Source organism: Equus przewalskii, chromosome 1 (assembly GCF_037783145.1).
Source record: "Equus przewalskii isolate Varuska chromosome 1, EquPr2, whole genome shotgun sequence".
Taxonomy (NCBI): Eukaryota; Metazoa; Chordata; class Mammalia; order Perissodactyla; family Equidae; genus Equus; species Equus przewalskii.
In genome coordinates, this window is record NC_091831.1 from 161,554,624 (window position 1) to 161,575,251 (window position 20,628).

The following is a 20,628-nucleotide window of genomic DNA, read 5'->3' on the forward strand; positions in this document are numbered from 1 at the left end:
AGTCTAGGGACTACACTTAAGAACCCTGGGGTAAGGAACAGTTTCATTCAAACCAAAGCCAAAATCCTCCAGAAGTCAACCAAAGGAAAATTTCCAGGTAGAAGAGAGCTATACAAAGGGGATTGACTCTGTGTCTCTAAGCCACACCCTCCCTTGCAGTTTCCTCTCTGGTGAGGGACAGCAGTCCCTGTATCAGTGGATGACACCACCAATCAGTGTTGTTCCACAAGCCAGAAACCTGGGTCTTCTCTTTACTGCTCCTCTCTGCCTTCCACCCAGCCACATCCCATCCCTCCCAAAGTCCTGTGAATTTTACCTCCTGGATATTTCTCCAAGTTTTCCACTCTGTCTCCAGCACCACTGTTCTGGCCCAAACTACAATCTCTACCATAAACGACTACAACTGCTTTCCACTCTGTGTCTCTGCATCCACTCCAGCCCTGCTTCCATTCATTCTTGACACTACAGGCAGAGTAATCTGTTCAAAACACTCAATCTGGTCATGTCACCTCTAATCCCTTAAATCTTTCACAGGCTTCCCACTGCAGACCAAGATCCTCACTGTGGCTAGAAGGCCCCCCAAGTCTTGGCCCTGTGTCCCTCAGCTTCACCTCCTCCACTCTGCCCTTTGCTCTCTCTGCTTTAGCCACACTGCCCTTCTTTTAGTCTTGTGTATGCTTCCAGACTCCCTTCCACCCCAGGGTCTTTGCACAGGCTATTCCCTTTGCCTGGAGTGATCTCCCTTCCCTCTCTGGCTAGCTATCCTCCAGGGTCACCTATTCAGATAAAGCTTTCTTAACCCCCACCAGCAGGCCAGGTCACATGCCTTTACTGTAAACCTCAGGGCTATTTACTCTCTTTTGTTTTGTGCAGTTACTCAACCAATCTGTTTCTCTCTCAGGTTGTAAGCTCCATAAGGCAGAAACTAGGCTTGTCCTGTGTTACAGTACTTGGCCCATTGCTTGGTACATGCCACTAAATATTTGTTAATTGGGTGAAGGAATGGGTCCCTTGGCCACCACCATGGCTGGACCCTCCCAGTCAGAGTCTCCTGTAAGATTCTGGTCTAACTGTGGACAAAAATCCCTTTCCGGGGTGGATCTTCAAACAGCTGAAGCTAGCTATTATTTTAAAAATTAACTTTATTTAAAATGAAATGCAACCACTGGAGTCCAATCCATATATCTGAAAAACATTTATAAGTCACATTAAATTTTTGCTTTTAAATTTGTAATTAGATCCACCTGGATTAATGAGCAGGAAGAGAAAAATCTTCTCTTCGGTGTTTTTACCTCTCCCAGGATTTTCCAAGAACTCTGACCAAAAGGGCAGGCCTTCCAGCTTCCATGCTTATTTGGGGAGCACTCTGCTGTCCACAGGGTCTGCCGTGTTTCTCCCACCCACTCAACGCCCTCTTAGAAAACCAACTGCAGGAGTTGGTATATGCACTCTCAGGATTCCACACCCACACTTGCTCCCTGGGCCCAGGAGCTGCAGGGGCTTCCAGAATTAGTCACAGGTTTTGCCAAACTGAACCCACCCACATGGGGTTCAGGGAGTCTCCTATCCAGCCTGATTCTCCAGGCCTAGGATGGTCCCCTTCCCTGCTGTTGGGCTTTCATTGAAGCTACCATAGTCCACACTAATCTTCCCAACTGAAACTCTTGGGGCATGGGAATTAAGGAGAATACTGGTTCTTCACACTCAGGAAACCCTGGGCTACTGATGCAAAGAATCCACTTCCTGCCTGATGATCAACTTTATATACCAGGTGTCCTAGGAAAACCGGAACAGGTCACCAAGACTCAGAGACAATGCCTGGCTCATCATTGTCCAGGGCCACCAACCAAGAGGACAACTCTAGTGGATTTCCTAAAACCAAGACTAAGATCACCTTCTCTTTGTTTTATTTAAAAAAAATTGCACTCTGTTCCATAAAGGATGATGTAAAGGAAATAATCATATAACTAAATATAAACAGCATAAAATAGGTTTCCCTAGCACAGTTTTCTGAGCTGCCGTCCCAGCAAGAGCTCTGCTGGGCATTATCCAGCTCCCCTGAGACCCATTCATGTCTCTCTGTCCCAGAGCGGCTCTAGGCACCCATCAGCTATTCTTCCCACAAATGCTCCAAAACACAATCCTCGGCTGCTCCCCCAAGCTTCAGGACTCCCCGTCACCCTCCATTTTAGTTCATCTTCCATTCAACAGATTTAATTGAGCACCTCCTCCATGTCACGGACTGTGAATCGGCAGTGAGTAAGAGAGATAAGGTCCCTGCCTTCCGGGGGCTCACATTCTGGTGGGAGGGGAACCAGAGGCCTGAGGCCAGAGCAGACTGAGCTGGTACAACAGGGACCCTAATGCCCTCCTCCAGAGAACTAAGGCAGATGATCCCCATAAAGCACCTAGTTTGAGCTTAACTCATAGTAGGAGCTCAACATATATTTGTTTCTTTCCCTCCAGCTGTTTGGAGAATAGCACTGCTTTCCCTTTTTTTTTTTTCTTTTTGAGGATTTCAAGCATTTTTTTTTTTTGAAAGATTTTATTTTTTCCTTTCTCTCCCCAAAGCCCCCCAGCACACAGCTGTGCATTCTTTGCTGTGGGTTCCTCCAGCTGTGGCATGCGGGACGCCGCCCCAGCGTGGTCCGACGAGCAGTGCCATGTCCGCGCCCAGGATTCGAACCGACGAAACACTGGGCCGCCTGCAGCGGAGCGCGCGAACCCAACCACTCGGCCACGGGGCCAGCCCCGGATTTCAAGTATTTTTAAGCTCTAATAAATACAGAAGACCATGGTAAAATGAACAAATGTGAAGCAAGTTACAAAATTGTGAGAAATCTTAAGCTCTCACCTTTTCTCCCAGGTGCTCAATAAAAAGAGATACTATTGTGTTACTGCTCAATCTTTCTGGAAACTAATTTAACAAAATGTATCAACTACCTTAAAGACGCTCAATCCCTTTACCCAGTAATTCTCACTCTAAGAGATTATTTTAAGGGAATAATAAAAACGAGCGCAAAGATTTATGTGCTCGTACAAGGATATTTATCATAGCTCTGTGTGTAATAGCAAACGTTGGGAAGACTTACATTTCCAGGAACGAGGGATTAATCAAATAAATCAGGTCACATCTATGGGACAGAATTTGTTCATTTGTTATTAAAAACTTGGGGGGGCTGGCCCCGTGGCCGAGTTGTTAAGTTCGCGCGCTCTGCTGCAGGCGGCCCAGTGTTTCGTTGGTTCAAATCCTGGGCGCGGACATGGCACTGCTCATCAAACCACGCTGAGGCAGCGTCCCACATGCCACAACTAGAAGGACCCACAACAAAGAATATACAACTATGTACCAGAGGGCTTTGGGGAGAAAAAGGGAAAAAATAAAATCTTTAAAAAAAAAAAACAAAACTTGGTGCAACCGCTGGAGTTTGCTCCATAAATCAAGGAACAATGATAAGTCACATTTTGCAGATTGTTGCTTTTAAATCTGTAAGTAGCAAACATTTCCTGTGCGGCTCTGTACCAGGCCCTGTTCTAGGACCCGGGATGGGGGTGTGAACAAGACAGACAAGGTCTGAAGTCTTATGGAGCTCACCTTTTAGAGAAAAAAGACAGAATTTAATCAATAAACAATCACGCTGATGTGAAAGAATAGGTGCTGGGCAGGAGGCGAAATAAACAGGGTGATATGCTGGAGAGACTGGGAGGCCGGAAGACTAACCGGAGTCATGGCCAGAGAACAGCCTCCTGAGGTGGTGACATTTAAGCTGAGACCTGAACAAGAGGAGGGGACCGGCCATGCCACCCACGGGGGAAGAATGTTCCTCCGGAAGAGGAGCAAGGGGCCAAGTCTTAGGTAGAAGGGTGGTGAGTTTGAGAAGCAGAAGGACGGTGGGGCTGAGGCAGAAGGACCAGGGGCGCATGGTGGATATGAGGGTGGAGGGGTCCGCGGGGCCAGATGGAGCAGGGTAGGACTTCGGATGGTTCCAAGGGTGACGGGAAAGCACTGGAAGGTTTAAAGCAGGAGGGCACCAGCATTTAATTGAAAGCTCAGAAAGCTCACTGGCTGTGTAGAAATTGGATTATTCAAGAACAAGAGTGGAAACACACCAGGAGGGTAGAGCAGTTCTGTCGGGAGAGCACAGTGACAGCGTCCGTGGAGAGAGTGACAGGTTCAGACATATTTTGGAAGTAGGGCTGATAAGACTTGCTGATGGGGGCCGGCCCTGTGGCCGAGTGGTTAAGTTCGCGTGCTCTGCTTCCCCACGGCCCAGGGTTTTGCTGGTTTGGATCCTGGGCGCGGACATAGTACCACTCATCAGGCCACATTGAGGTGGCGTCCCAGGTGCCACAACTAGAAGGACCTACAACTAAAAATACACAACTACGTGCTGGGAGGATTTGGGGAGAAAAAAGCAGAAAAAAAAAAGACTTGCTGATGGATCGACTGTTAGAGGAAAGGAAAGGGAGGAATCAGTGGCCACTTACAGGTTTTTGGCTGGGTCATTAGAGTGACAATGAGATGGCACAACTAGGGGAAAGACAGTTTGGGGGCGGCATTAAGACCCTGTGGGGCCACTTTCAATCTGAGACGGACTATCGGCTGTGGAGCCAGACTCCCCGGTTCTAATCCTACCAGACGGCTAAATGACGATGGACAAATTACCTAACCCCTTTTGCCTCAGTTCTGCATCTGTGGAGGGGGCACAGAAGTACAGCCTACCTTACAAGGTTGTCGGGAAGATGATATGAGTTATTATGTCTAAATAGATTAGTGCCTCCATTCTTATTCACTCAGCAAGTATCGAGCGGGCATTTCTATGCGCTGAATTCTGAACATATAGCAAAGAACAAATTGGACAAAAATCACGAGATATATACTCCACAAGTTTATATTCTAGTTGGGGGAGGGGAGACACACTAGACAGATGCAGGGTTAAAATAGTATGTTGGATGAGGATAAGTGCTATGGAGAAAAATAAAGCTGGAAAAGTGGTACAGAGGAGGGGAGTGGGGTGCACTCTAAAATAGGACGGCCAGAAAAGGCCTCATTAAGATAGTGATATTTGAGGAACGACCTCAAAGGCAGGGAGGGTGCCAGCCACGTGGGTGTTGGGGCAGAGTGTGCCAGGCAGGGGAAACAGCAAGTCCACAGGCCCTGAGGTGGAGGCTTCAAGAAACAAGAAAGGTGAAGCTGAGCGATGGAGGGTAGGGGGCTGAGATCATAGGAGGAGTAGGACCACCCCTGCAGGGCCCCCAGGGTCACAAGGAGAACCACGGCTGTTATTCTGCAAGAGGTGAGGAGGCACTGGAGGGTGTGAGTGGATTGGTGACATGATCTGACTGACATTTAAAAGCATCCCCCTGGCTGCCAAGTTGAGAATAGACAGGGCGGGGGCGGGGGGGGGGGGCGGGTGGTGGTGGGGGAGGCAGGCTAGTGAGGGCTGGGGCTTCAATCCAAGTGAGGGGGGATGGTGGCTTAGACTAGGATGGGGCAGTACTGGTAGAGAGAGTTTGATAATAAACAGCTAATGCAAAGAATTCAATATATAGAATGTCAGATGGTAATATGTGCTGCGGAGAAAAATAAGGCAGAAAGGGGCATAGGGAGTGTGGAAGGTGCTGAAATTTTAGAATGGGATGGTAGGGAAGCCCTCACAGAGATGTGGCACTTAAGCAAGACTTGAAGGAGACGAGGGAGCGAACCACGGAGCCGTCTGGGGAAGAACTTAGGCAGAGCGCGTAGCCCTGCAGAGGCCCTGGAACAGGTGTGTGCCTGGCTCTGTCCAGGAAAGTAGGGCCAGCGACCTGGAATGGACCAGGCCCGGGGAGTGGGGAGGGGAGGTGAGGGTGGAGTCACAGAGCACTGTAAGGCCTCTGGTTTTGGGGGAAGCCAGTAGAAGGTTTTTGAGCAAAGGATTGAACCGATGGGGTCACCTGTTCATTCCGGCTGCTACATAAAGAGCAGAGTATCAGAGGGCAAGAGCGGAGGTGGGGAAATGGCTAGGAAGCGGGTCCAGCAATCCAGGTGAGAGATGAAGGCAGCTCTGGCAGGGTGGCAGCTGTGGGTGATGAGGAGGGGTCAGATTCTGGACACAAATGGACGGGAGATAGAACCACTGAGATGTGCTGACAGATTGGATGGGGGATGTGAGAGAAAGAAAGGAGTCAAGGGAGACACCAGGATTTGGGGCCCAAGAAACCAGAAAGATGGAGTTGCCATTTACTGATATGGAGGGGGCTGCAGGAGGGTGTACCGGAGGCAGGTCAGGAGTTTGATCTTGGACATGTCACACTTGGGGTGTCTGTGAGACATCTAGCAGAGACGTTGAGAAGGCAGTAAATATACAAGTTTGAGGTTCAAGGAAAACATACAATTTGGGGAGCCAGTGATCCTTAAAACCACGGGACTGGCAGAGCTCACCTGGGCAGAGTGAAGCTGGATGAGAGAGAGCCTGGAGAGGAGGCCTGAGTCACTCCAACGGCCCGAGGCTGAGCAGAGGCAGAGGCGCCAGCCAAGAAGACTGAGAAGGCAGTCAGAGACTCAGGAGGACCAGGAGGGCGGCCCGGAAGCCGAGACTATCATCCAGTCTTACACATGATGTTTTCAAAGAATATTTAATGTCATGGGGAAATGCTCACCAAGGTTACGTGGGGGGGAAAGCAGCATCTGAACACAATGTTAATGGTTATTTTCTGTACATAGTGGTGGGTGAGGCTCATTGCTATTTTCTTCTTTACAATTTTCTCTATTTTCTTACTATTCAACATTGAACATGTGTTACTTTTGTAAAAATTCTTAGACAAGGATATTTGAAAACAAATATTGGAAAGTGGCCTTTGCTGCTCAGCAAGTCCTCCAGCCTATTTCTATCTCAAACATGTGCCTACAAAAGGAATTTAGGTCCTTCTTTCCCACAGTGGGTACCGTGGAAGGGGGGCAGTCCCACCCCAACCCAGGGGGTTTCAAAAGGGCTTTGGTCAGCAGAAGCCCCCTAGGGTGGGAGGAGACTGGTCAGGCAAGCACTGGAGGCTGTCCTCATGCTAAGCAGGCCCTGTCTCAAGAGCTGCTGAGCTGGCACCCTTGCTGCCCTGCCAGCCATGCTTCTCTGAACAGGGCAGCCAGAAATGCCCACGCATCCCTGGGACAGACCATGGGTCCACACTCGTCGGGCTGGCATGGACTGATCAATAGAGAGAACAGCAGCTTCATTAAAAAACAGATTACTAGCATCTGTGCCACCCAGTGCAAGTGAAGATGGGCTCCCTCCCCAGGGGCCCAGGCCTCTCCACCCGAGCCCCTGGGGAGCCGCTCTGTGTGGGGCCCCTGTCTTGAGGCAGTGTCCTTGCTCATCCGACTCCAGTCCCACTGCTCCTGGCCCAGGGCTAAGCCCCACCTCGAGAAGCCATCGGGATGGTCTCTCCTGAGCGACTGTTGCCTCTAGCATCTGAGAAGAAGCTCCCGCCCCCGGGGGCTGGGGCAACGTCCACCTGGATGACACCATGCACCTGGGAGAGCTGTGGACTGTCCAAGCTGGCGATGAGCTGGCGGGGACCTGGTCGCACAGGCACGAACGTCTGGCGCAGCGTCACAGTCTCATTGCCCCCAATGTCCCTGTGGGCAGAGACAGGGTCATGGGCCTGGGGTGACTGGGGGTGGAGTGGGGAGTAAGAACTGACGGGGCAGCCAGGAAGGCAGGAGCAGAAGGTGGGGCCCTTAAGACATTTCTTGGCTCAGCTGGAATCTCCACGCCCATGACCAGGACAAAGCCTGACCCCCACAGCCGCCTCCACACAGCCAGATCAGCGGCCACCCACCCAGCTGCCTGAGCTGGAAATCTCCGCGTCATCCGGGACTCCTCCCTCCCCGCTCCCACAAACACCTGGACAGACTGTCCCCGCCTCCCCCTCTCTGTCAATGAGGCTCCTGCCTCACCAGACCATCCCCATCCCGCCTGGGGTTTCCAAGACCAAGGAAACTTCGAAACGAGACTTTGGGGTTCGACACAGTATTGCCAAATACTTTCAGTTTTGCCAAGAAAGTGGAAGGAAATTAATTATCTTCTGCCATGATCGTCTTTCCAAAGAAGAAAGAGCATTTTAATACCCCAAGACGTTAGAAGGATGTTATCTCAGAAAAAAAGGAAAGTCTTTCCCAAGAATAGACAACTGGCATCTTTAAGTTGACACACACTCTCGTGTGCATGTGTGTGTGTGTGCGATTGAGAGAGTGAGAGGCACACGCATGCGTGCACACACACACACACCCCTACACACACACTACAGCGTCTTCATTTTCTCCCTTCTTCATGGACCTCTGAAAATCTATTCCCAGACCAGCTCTCTGGGAATCACAGTTTCACCAGCTGTCTAACTGGCCTCCTGGCCTCCCCGTCTCGTTTTTCCATTCTAGTCTCTAACCACTGGGAGGTGAACTGAACCCGTCAAGGGCTTGGCTTCCTTGGTTCTTACGGGATGAGATCTCAGTTCCCTAACCCGACACACAGGCTCACTGTGACTCAGCCCACCTGCTGGCCCCGCCTCATTATTATTCCTCCTGCCCCCCAGCCCCGAGCTCCTTCCCTTCCCTCAACTCACCTCCCTTTTCATGCCGTGCCCCTGGGCTTTCTCCAGGCCCAGCTCGCACCACCTCCTCAGGGAGGGCTCCCTTGAGCACCCCCTGCCATCAGGAAAATGAATCTCACCCTTCTCTGAGCTCCTCCGGCAATCTGAACGCGCACCTTAGACACCGAACAGGATTGCGTTTACACCGCATCTGCTCATGCCTGTTAGCTTCTGTCCTTTCCTGCACCCGCCTAAACCTTTACCTCCGGCCCCTACTCAACCCAAGCCTGCCCTGGGGACCGTCTCTGGAGCCAGACCCTGTGCAGATGCCTCCAGTCCTACAAGGGAATAAGCCAGCACCCCAACTTCAAGGATGAGCTCTCCTTGGGGCAAAACATTTCGTTTGGACCTGCTTCCAAGGGGCTTCCCTGGACTGCTCTGTCCTGCTTCGTTTATCACTGTTAGCTGTGTGGTTTAGGAGAAGTTACTGAATGTCTCTGATCCTCACTTTTGGGTCTGTAAAACGGAAGTGAATGTCAAATGAGGAGGTGGAATCAGCTGGTGTTGAAGGTGCCTCCAAGCTCCATGGGCGTGGCGGGGGGGGGGGGGGGGGGAGTGGGCAGAGAGATAGATATAGCCTAGCTGTTAAGTTATAGACTTAATTTCCAGACTTCCCATCATAACATACAACTAGAAATTAAGTCTATAACTTGACCGGTAGTCTCTACTTTGGTTGGTTACAAATTTGTGTTTTTAATTTGTGCCCACTTTTCCATAGATACAAAGTTAAAGTTGTTTAGGCTCAGACCAGCTTTCTCAGGTCTATTTAACCCCTACTATAATTGGACTGTACTATTTCAGAACCTAGCCTTTATTTATCATTACTTCCAAGAGAAATTGCTTTCCAGGTTCCAGCTGGGGACATCAAGCTCGCTCCCTGCCCCTGTCCTGGTGTCAGGCGAGACCTTTGCCACACCCGTTTGCGAGTTCAGGCTGAGCTCATTAGCTGTGAATGCTACAATATGCCTGTAGCTGAGCACAGATAATGAAACCAACTCCCTGACACGGATGTCGGAATTTAGACATCCAAATTAGCACTGACCTTCAATTATACACTGTTCAACCACGCTGCCAGCGCTCGAAACATTTTTAAAAACTCCTTGGCCCTCCTCTACAGCCAAACTTCATTTCTGATTGAAAAGGGCATTACTGCCCACCTTGTTAGCCTAACTTATTAATTAGAATTAGCTCTAAATGACTTTAGGCTGGTTCCCCAAAGTCAAAACCACCCCCCCAAGGAGGCCACCCAAGGGACATTCTAGAGGATATGATTCAGGCTCTGGGGAAAATCCCCGAGAAGCGTTTGGAACAGACTTCCAGCCTCTGCTGGTGACTGCTTTGGTGGTGACAACAGCCGTCTGGAGGAGTAAGTTCTGGAATGTTTATTAAGCGGCCAGTCGCCACACTGGGTGGCACACCTTATGCTATAATGGGGTTCCATACCACAGCCTTTGATGTGCAAATGAGAGCTAAGTAACGCCCATCTTGGAATCTAATATATCCCAACCCACAGCTCAGGGATTTCCCCCTTGGGGCTCTCAATTGTCCTGAAGGCCCTGGCTTGGGCTCATAGCAGCAGAGGAGGCACAGAATGTCCAAGAAGGTCCTGCCTTGAAAAACCGTCATCCAACCCTCTCACTTACTGGTGGGAAGAAGACTGGGGCCTTTAAATGGGAGGAGACTCACAAAAGCCCCACAGCTGAAGAGAGAGCCAGGTGTCTGGTGCTCAGCTCAGTGGTCCTCTCCTTACTCCCAGGTGGGGGCAAGAATCAAAGGTCTGGCGAGGCTGCCAAGGGCGTCCAGCTCTGGGGGACCCTCAGAACAGGGAAACCTTCCTCCAGCATCTGCAGGTGAGAGTTGCCTGCAGGGTGAGCTATCTGGGAGTCCCAAGCTCCCCTCTCTATGCTGCCAGAGACCCTTATAGGGCAGCACCTGGAAAGCACTCCTCTGAGACATGTCACTGCATCCAGGGGCCAGGCTGAGGCAAAGATCAGGAGAGCAACCCTTTCAGCTTTGGCCTGTTGACAGAAGGGGCAGCCACGACCAGGCAGAGCCTACTGTGAGGGGGAAGGGTGGGCAGCTGGGCCAGGACCCTCTGCCTCCCCCACCCAGACCCTCCACGCGGGCCTTTGTCGAAAGAGGAAAATGCCTCCCCTTGTCCCCAGAAAGCTGATCTTAAAGTGCAGCCTCTAGCCTTCTCTGCTTTCCCTCTGTGCCATTCTTGGGAAGAGACAGGGCAGCATATGCGGGTCTGTGTCAGAGATGACAGCACAGGCCAGGAACACAAGCACTGTGTGTGCCCTCATTGGGTACACAGCCTCACTTAGCCCAGGATCATGCCCAGGCAGGCTGGGTGAGGGCCCGGGGCAAGGGGCCCTGTGCTCTGGAACTGCTGCTCGGCTCTCATGGCACAAACCAGTCAACAAGCTTGAGAGCACATGTGTGGCGTGTGCCACGGCAGGAAGAGTGGAGTCTGCCCCTTATGAGCCATGAGCCCCCGTGAGATGTGGCCACAGCCTCGCCATCTGTAAAGTGTGGTTGGCCGCTACCCCCAGAGCCCTGACTTTGTGCCACACACCAGCTACATACTTTCCGTGCATCCTCTCATCTGATTCTCACCACGAACCCTCAGAGCCAGGGCCCCAGGTGATCCCCACTTTCCAGGTGACAAAACTGAGGCTTACAGGAGATAAGTCACTTGCCCAAGGGCAGTGAGTGATGGAGCTGGGACTCGAACCCAAGCCTTTAGTATCCCAAAGCTTTGCTTTTAACCATAGGATGATCTCTAATGTCCTTTAAAGGGTTTCTGTGGTTTCCAAATGAGATAATATTCCTGAAAGTGGCTGGTCAACTCCTGAGAGCTGAGCCATGTTTGTGAGGAGGTGCTGATGATTCCCTCGGGAAGTTTTAGCTCCCTAATGAGACAGGAGGCAGGGCGAGGCCCACAGCAGGTCTCCTGAAATGCTCCTTGGACTGAACTGAGTCAAAAGCTACTGCTGGCTGGCCCCTAGCTGCTTGGTTGGGCCTGACAGACCGCACCCATCCTGACAAAGAAAGGAAGTGAAGCCGGGCCCCAGGGCAGCCTGGGAGGCAGCAGGGGCAGCTGCAGGGACAGGCCGAGAGGCCAGACTCACCCCACGTTGAGGATCTTGGGTCTCTGTAGCCCAGAGCCCTCAAGCCGGAAGACGACGTTGGTGAGGGTGACAGGCAGGGGGTTCTTGAAGACAATCTGCACTTCGCACTCCTGGCCAACCACGGCTGCTCCCAGCAGCTGAGAAAAAGAGGGGCCCACCCCCACATCAGAGACCCCCGCCAAACACATTGTGTGGCATGTCGCACACTCCACCAGAGAGAGAAAACTCCTTCCTCGGGAGTCAAAACCTCCCCGAGTCCCACATTTCTGTCCCTGAGAGAAGGCTCCCCAAAAGCCAGAGAGGAAACTCCAACCCACTCCCCACGTGAAGGTACCACAGAATCGGGGATATGATCTCATTTTACAGATGAGGAGCCTGAGGCCCAAGAGCTCAGAGCCAGGCCCTGAACTTCTCCTCCTGGAATGGCTCCTGGCTTAGTGGCCTCTCTCTTTCCCCTCCGATCTCCCTCAGCCCCTGGCAAGCCCTCACGCCCAGCAAGCCGCACTCACTGAGAGGGAGAGGTCTGGGGTGCGCAGACGGAAGGTATGCTGCTTGGCCAGCACCTGCCCACTCTCCTTGACGTGGCCAGAGACGTTGAGCAGCATGGCCCCCTGGTCCACGAGGTGGGGTTTATATTCTGTGTAGGCCACAGGCATGGCCACACGGTCCGCTGGGGAGAAGAGCACGGCGTCACCAAGGCCTGCTTTCCCCAGACTGACCTCCCAGGGTCTCCGTGTCCACAGCCCCCAGGTGCCCAGCCATCCAGGGGACAGGGCCCAGGAAGGAGCACTTACAGGCCCCTGGCTGCAGCACCACTTCCTTCTTGCTCTCCTTGAACACGGACCCGGTGACACCAGTGTAGAAGGTAACTGAGAGGTAGAGGTGCAGCTTCACGGTGCGGCGGCTGCTGCCGCGATTGGTCAGCACCACGGAGACGGTCAGGTCCTGCCCCATCACTGCGTCCTGTGCCTCCACCTGCATGGCCACGTCCTCAGCTGTGTCCCGGTTGGCATAGACGTTGGGTTTGCTGCCGTGGGCTGCTGCTGTCTCCACTGCCTTCCGCTCTGCTTCTGAGCCTGGGGGGTTGAAGGTCAAGGGTGAAGTTACAGCTACTGCAGGGTGAGCAAGTGCTCAGCAGGAACACGTGGCATGGGCCGGAGCCGGCCAGGTTAGGGGGAATAGTACCTTCTGGGTGCTTATAGATGTGGGTGACGTCCTCCCGCATGCTGGAGCCAATGGCTTTCGTGATGATGAGTGTGCCAATGGCCTTCTCCTCCACGTACACAATCTTGAAGCTGCCATCGTCCTGCCGCTGCCAGTAAACCTTGTCACTGTTCACCTGTTGAGGGTTTGTGGGGGGTGTAACCCAGGAACGAGCGAGCCAGAGGGCCTGAGGGCAGGCCTGATTCCCAGCTGCCTTCCCCAATCCTGGAGCGGCAGGGAGGGCTAGATCCAAAGGTTGGGAGCCTCCTGGCAGAGCCAAACTGGGCGACTTTCCAAGCTGAGCCAGACAAGACCAGGGAGCAGGGAAGAAGCCGGTCTGGGAGGCTCCTTGCAGCACATTAGGGCATTAATGACAGTAATCCCTTATGCCCATTCACTGGCTTTATGACTTATTAAGCAGTTTCATACCCATTATTTCTTTTGATCCTGAGTATAGGAAGCACGGCAGCCATTATTACATATTCTTTTTTACAGTTGAGGAAACTAAGACTCGTAGAAAGAACGACTTGCCCAAGATCACACAGCTAGTCAGTCAGCGGTGAAGGCAGGACCAGAGAACCCAGGATGGACGCCAGAGCTCTGGTCCCCGGAGCACAGGCCTCACCTCAGCAAAAATGAAGGGCGTGTCGTACTTCATGTACACCAGGCCGTTCTTGATGGACTCCACGGAGCAGGGGCCACAGCAGAAGATGCCTGGGGGAGTGAGGGCAGGACGGAGGTGAGAGGTCCGAGGAGACCGAAAGGGACCCTCAGATGCTGGGGAGAGGCCCACCCACCCAGGCCCAGTGCCCCCTGCCTCAGGGTCAGCGCCACCTGGTCCAACCCGGGGAAGGAAAACAAAGAAGAGCACAGTCTCCTTTGGCCTCAGGCAGCAGGGGGTGCGTGGGGCCTGGACACGCCTGCCTTGATCACTAAGTCGTCGTATACTCTTCCTCCACTGGCTGAGGTTGGATATTGCCTATCTGTGACCCCCAGAGGTCAGGACCCTCCCCTCCTACATTGAATCAAACCCAGAGCCCTCTTGTGGCTCTGCTTGCTGGCTGGGAGAGCAGTGACACTGCAGCCACCATTCCAGAAAAATCCAGAACAAACCTCCAGCTCTACAGCCTGCTGTGTCCTCTCTGTGGGGAGGTGGGGATGGCGCTGGTGGGATATAGAGTCTGTCCTCCTTGTGCTCAGGAGGTTTTTCTAGAGGAGATGGCCTGATGGGGAGGAGGCTTGGCAAGAGAGGACATGGAACATGAAGGGAGAACCATCCAACAGGAAAGAATCTTAGAAAACACCTAGCACTATGGCCCCCTTTAAAGATGGGGAAACTGAGGCTCAGCGAGGCAAAGCAGATCTCAGGATCTCACAGGACAGTGCGATACAGAGAGAATGGAAGGAGCTAAGATTTACTGAGTGGGGACTATTCCAGGCATGCTGCTGGTCTCTCTAATACATGAGGATCCCATGCAATTCTCCCAATCACCCTACATGGTACATGTTATCCCCACATGACACACAAAAACAGCAGAGCCCAAAGGTGCAAGGAACTTGCTCGAGATGACATATCTAAGAAGTGATCAAGCTGGAATCAAGCCCAGGGCTGGCTGGCCCCAGAGCCCCCACCTGTCGCCCACCCACCACTTCCCCACTGGGGGCGGGAACTCAGATCTCCCAGGGTCCTGGGCCGGGCTCTTCCAGCATCGCAGGCCTCACTGGGTTGCACAACTCAGGGGGAAGACGATTGAGAGGGAGGGGTCTGGCCAGAGACCAGAGGAGGAATGTAGTCTCAGCATGGGCTATTGGACCTGGGGGAGGAAGGAAGAGGCCAGAAGGAAGCAGGCCCCACTGCCCGGGACTGGAGGGTGGACGGGGACACGACACCGGCTTGAGAACAAAGTGTATGACAGGTCTAATTTTTGCAGAAACGTGTATGGGGACACAGAAAAGAGACTAGAGGTTATGTCATCCGTGACTATCTCTGAGGGCTGGGTTATCGGGGCTGTTTTCTTCTTCAAACCTACCTGAACCCTGATTTTTTCTATACTGTATATATAATTCACAGTGAGCAATGGAACAGACAGGAGAGGACATGATGAAAGCGAGAATTTGGGTCAGAAAGGGAGAAAACCAGGGACTGGGTTTGCTCTGCTGCTGATCTAGTGCTCTGTGTCCTAGAGAAAGTCACTGCCCCTCTCTGTGCCACCACTTCCCACGTGTCCCACGAGGGCTTGGAGTGGGTCTCAGACCCAGCTGATCTTCAGCATCACCAGGGGAACTTTCAAAAATAGAGATTCCTAGACTCCATCCCTCTACTGTCTGATGTATCAGGTCTGGGGTGGGACCCAGAAATTCACTTAAAACCAAACAAAAACCTCTTCAGAGAGCATAGGGAACTTTTACAATTTATGTTATTCAATTCCATACTTTTTTTTTCCTTCCCAGCATGTAGCACTTATAATAACGACTTTCTTTTCTAACTTTAAAAAATACGTAAATAAGAAGGCCCTTCAATTAATTATCTCCAGGACCTTTAAGTAAAAAAAGCAAGTGAGAAGAGTGGATTTGGTGGGGATGGGAAACCTCTCACTGAAGTCTCTTGAATCTTTTGACTTTTGAACCATCTGAGTAATTAACCATCTGAGTAATTATAAATAAATAAAATTTAGGCAAATAAACAGTTACATAGGAAGGTGGAAATATATAAGCCAGCTGAAAGAAGCGTGATGTTAAAGGAGCTGGCTCTGAGGCCCAGCCCAGCACTGATGCTCTGGGGTTTGTGACTCAGGCTGGGGAGCTGGGAGGAGCCAAAGTGGGGTACAGGAGCCAGGCGGGGCCCCGCCTCACCACTGCTGGTCTCCTGGGGTGTGGCATCCACAACCTGCCACCCATCGAAGCCTGAGGGCAGGTCCGGCCTCTTCATCCAACAGTCGTTCCACACGTGGAAGTTCCTGGATGGACGGGAGGGAGGGCTGGGTCTGAGCAGTCCCTCCAGGCCTCCCCAGCACCCCCTCGGCCCCCAGGCCTCAGGTCACCGATCCTCGGCAAGGACGGCAGTCCATCCCTGGCCCAAGCCTCACCAGACGGAATCATGGTTCAGGTGCTCGAGCGGCTTCATGTTCTCGTCAAAGTAGATGTCCATGGTGAGGGACGTGTCTGTGTCGTGCGCTGAGTTGAAGTTGGTGACGGTCCGGGTGGCCAGGCCCAGGCAGCGCAGCACTGCAGAGGAACCAGGGTTGGGGTTCAGGGCCCGGGGACAGGGCAGGGTTGGGGCCAGGTGAGGTGTCTAGTCAGGAACAGCAGGGGCACAAGGGCACTGGGGTTGCCAAGCTGGGTCAGGGGTCACCAGGGCCAGGAGGCCTTCGGGCCAGGGAACGCTGGGGGTTAGGGGAAGCCAGTCCACCTGCTTGGCCTTGTCCTTGCTTGTCCCTCCTCCTTCCTCTCCCCTAGGCCTCTCTCGGTTATTAACACTAATTAATGGTAATTAAGGCCAGCCTACCATCCACCCCGGCCTGCCCCTGCACTGTAGCCACAGCTGGGCCCAGCTCACTCGTGAAGGTGGAGCATGGCTTCCCTCCCTCCTCCTCTCCCCATCCCTCTACTACCTGTGGTGGTCACACCGGCGAAGACCCAGCACTGGCCATAGGGGACAGAATAGCCAGTGCGGAGGTAGCTGAGTAGGATCTCCACGCTGCCCACCCATGCTGATGGGTTGGTGCCTCGGGAGTAATCGCCAGACCAGTTCCCAATCAGGACCCCATTGTCATCCAAGGAGTTCACCTGTCCAGGACAGGATGGGGTGGGGGGGAGTTGGGGGAGAGGCCGTGTGGTTCCCCAGCCCAGCCCCTCACCCCAATGCCTCAGGATCTTGCAGGCAGCCTGAGCCCTGCCCACCCCTCCCAGATCTGCCCGCCCCCCCCCCCCCATCCCTGGTCTGACACAGGAATGTGAATCCTGGGTGTGCCAAGTTTGGGTTTGGCCCTACATTCCACAAGAACTGGGACAGGAGCCAGGAAGGGAGGGGTGGGGGCAGGCAATGCAGGGAAGAGAAGTGAGACCCCTCCCCACAATACCCTCTGCAAGGGAAGGGACAGGGCTGGGGTCCTGAAGGAATCACAAAGGGCAGGAGAAGCGTACAGGGGAGGCAGCAGGCAGACAGAGAGTAGGGCTCAGAGACACGAGGGGGCTCAGAGACATGAGGGTGCTCACCATGGCAGAGATGACCCGGGAGACATTGACCGGGTCCCCACGGCCTCCATAGGGCATGCCCCGCCGGTCCAGGATGTACAGGCAGGCATCCAGCACCCCGTGGTCAAACTGGAAGGAGGGAAGGCACAGATGACCACGGCCCACTGTGGCCCAGCTCGACCCCCAGGCCAGCACTGGCTCTCCCACTACCCTCCGCTGGCCTCTAGCTCCCCTGAGTGCATGCGGCCTTGGGCACCCATACCTGGCCGTAGTTCCAGGTCCTCTCGCCAATCTGTGCTTCGGTCCCATAGTAAATTCTCCCAGACTCATTAAGCACGTATTCCTGCCGCCAGTCCTCATGGTCCACGTACACGATGTCCTCTGTTTCCCCAGAACACACATGTCTAGTTCCCTCCAGCCCTGTCCTAGCCCCACCTGCCCCTGGGCCAATTCTGCAGGACTCATGTCCGCAGAGGAAGAGAGGGGACGCTGCCTCTAGCCTGACAGGATGCTCCTGGGAAGGGCCATTGCATGACAGATGGTAGGAAGAAGGTGGGTGTACCCAAAGCCCTTTACCAGGGGAGGTGAGGCTGTGTGACCTTGGGTGGGTCATCTTTCTGCCCTGGACCTAGGTCCCATCACCTGGACAATGGGAGGCTGGCTTCTCCTAGGGCCAGGCACCCAGGCACCTAGCAGGATCCTAGGAAAGGAAGCCCTGACCTGCCCTCCCCATGACCTGACTCCAGCTGGCTCACCTGGGCACCAGGGATTGAAGAGGATGTAGATCTCGTTGTGGGGGTCAAAGGGCAACTGGAACTCCCCAGCCTCTGTGCGCGTGCGGACCGTGAATTGAAACTTGCCGATGATGGCGTTGGGGGAAGTATGGACCCGTAGGTTCAGATTCTGCCCATTGGCCTTGGTCACCTGGGCCTTCCAGCCGCCACTGCCCCCCTTGCCCACTGGGATGATCACGTGGGTGCCCTTGCCCACCTCGGGGTTGTTTCCTGAGGTGGGGGAAGTGGCAATTAGCTGGTGAGGCCTCCCTGAGGAGGGGGGATGGGGACTTGGACTTCTCCCAGCCCCACCCAGAATGTGTGAGCCGGTGTGTGTATGTCCCTGAATTGGGCCATCGCCTTAGTCTGTGACAGTCTCTCTGAGAGTAGCTCTGTCCCCACCCGATGTTTGCCCACATGTCAGGGCAAAGCCCAAGTCCAACATCCCAAACCTGTTCCCCCGACACTGAACTCAGAAATGGGTAGGTCACCCTTGGCCTGCCTGACTATTCCGCCTGGCTGGGTCCAGATGCCCCCACCCCACATGAAAGGGCAGTTCAGATCCTGAAGGCCAGCCCTGCTTGTTCCCCGGGGCTGCAGCTTCCAGAGCCCAGGGCATCCCTGGTGGAGGTGGTGGGGGTATCTGGGAAATTAGAGGCTGGGTTGGATGAGGCTAGGCCCTAATCAAGGGGTACGAGGAGTCACCCGCCCCCAGCAGCAGCATAATCACCAGCCTGGGCAGTCCATGGCCACCATGCAACGTGGTGAGGGGTGAGGGAGGCACCTGCCCTGGGTCATGGGGATGGAGATACAGAGAGACAGAGTTGGACCGAGAGCACAGAGAGAGCCAGCCACACCCGGGGGAAGGAGAGCAGACCCAGAAGGAAAGATGCACAGAGGCAGCAACACTGAAGGAGATGCTGACACAAGATCGAGACACAAGAGAGAGTGTTTTTGGACAGAAGCTCCTGGAGGCTTGAAGAGGGTGAGCTTAGGAAAATGGGGACGCCAAGACCTTCCCTGAGACACATCCCTAGAGACACACTCACATACTTGCACCTGCTTATCTGGCAGAGGTGAGGAGTGGGGTGGAGGAGGAGCCTAAAGACGCCCTCTGATCCTAATATTAGGACTAGGGGGCCCTGCTAGCCAGGCCCCCCGCCAGTCTAGGGCCTTCACCCTTCCCACTCAGGTCCCACTGACCGATGAGCAGCTCCAGGGCGATATGATCGGAGGACTCATAGGGACGAGACAGGAGGAGGACCATGTGGAAGGGCTGCCCGCGGCGCACAATCAGCTCATCATACTCGAACTCATCCGTGTGGTGCTCTCGGCGGTTCTGGTCCGAGCGTGAACTCAGCAGATCCACGCCGGTCACCACCAGCATGCCCTCTGCAAGGCCACAGCTCTGGGTCAGTGAAGCCCCACGGGGCGTCCAGGCCCCCAACATTAGCCTCCCAGGCCCCCAGAGATGCCAGGATGAGTCCCAGGCTCAGTTAAGGCCTTCCAGCTCTTAGCTAAGGTGGACAGGTCAGCCTCACCTCGGATGGTGCCATCGCCAGCTGCGTTCACACCGCTGCCCCGGGAGCCAGGCTGGCGGGAGTCAGAGCCCCGGGAGTCAGGTCTTCGACCTCCAGAACGGGATCCTCGACCTCTGGAGCCAGACCCTCGGTCTCTATAGGGCTCACGCCCCCAGTCGTCATCATTCCGGCAGGAGCAGCAGCCACAGCAGCGAGCCCAAAAGGAACGGCCTCCTCGGCGAGAACGACTGTCTGGTTCTGGCTCTGGCTCCGGCTCCGGAGAAGGCGTGGTGGGGGGCTGCCAAGCGTTCCCGCCCCAGCGGCCCACGTCTGAACGAGGACCATCCGTCATGCCTACGTGGAAGAGGCAGGGGAGGCTCTGATCTTCCGCTCAGACCTCCTGTACCCAGGATGCCCCAGCCAGCCCACCGGGAGACCCTCCATCCAGAGAGCTGATTCAGTCCCAGCCAGACGATGGAGATGATCTGATGTTGACCCAGAGACTCCCCCAGACCCATCCAGAGACCTTCCCCAGAGACTCCTTTCAGAATCACCTAGAGAAACTTCCAGCACCGTAGAGAAGGTATTCCCCCTCTCAGTCCCACAGAGACATCCACCAAACCAGACGCCCAAGACAGAAACCTGCTCAAGGACCCGTCCCAGGAATAGCGTAGGCACTTGTCACAGCCTCAAAAACCTAGCGGTGCAGACCATCCCCTGGCTTGCTTCCTCCATCTGCCGGCTCTTCAGTCTAGAGGTCCAAGGGCTGACGCCTCTAGGACCCATTTCTTCGCACAAATACCCCACCCAAGGCTCTTTGCGAAAGATAGGCGGGTGACATGCCGGGCTTGGGGTCCTTGGCATTCCCCACGTTGGGTCAAACGCCATCACGGAGCTGCCGGGAGAGACGGAGGGCCGCAGGTCTCTGGGCGGGCGTCGGGGGCAGCCTAGCGGGGGCGACAGGCTCGGGCTGGCCCGCACCCCACCTGCAGGGGCCCGACCTCCGCGTGGCCCCCAGACGGCATCGCCGTCGCCGGGGCTCAGCACCGCGGTGCCCGTCGGAGGCCCTCACCTGGCGGCGGTGTTGGCAACGGCAGCGCTGAGTCCTGCGGCCGGGGTGGAACAGGTCGGGACTGACGGGACGGGGCGGACGGACAGGACGCTGCCGCGCGAGTGGAA

General features: G+C 54.3%; 1 protein-coding gene across 2 annotated transcripts; it reads right to left on the minus strand.

Moving 5' to 3' along the window:
- Positions 1–6,599: 6,599 nt before the first annotated feature.
- TGM1 (transglutaminase 1) lies at positions 6,600–20,628 on the minus strand. 2 transcript variants are annotated; one of them, XM_008535429.2, is made up of 15 exons: positions 20,092–20,628; positions 19,471–19,803; positions 19,133–19,321; positions 17,912–18,160; positions 17,419–17,537; positions 17,178–17,285; positions 16,574–16,748; positions 16,049–16,187; positions 15,816–15,919; positions 13,588–13,676; positions 12,945–13,098; positions 12,554–12,835; positions 12,269–12,429; positions 11,760–11,896; positions 6,600–7,615 (listed from the first exon to the last, which is right to left on the minus strand). In XM_008535429.2, the coding sequence occupies exons 2-15, from the start codon at positions 19,799–19,801 to the stop codon at positions 7,387–7,389; spliced, it is 2,466 nt and encodes an 821-aa protein (XP_008533651.1). In that variant the 5' UTR covers positions 19,802–19,803; positions 20,092–20,628; the 3' UTR covers positions 6,600–7,386. The 2 variants fall into 2 exon arrangements, with proteins under 2 accessions (XP_008533651.1, XP_008533652.1); XM_008535430.2 differs by having other exon boundaries at positions 20,522–20,579.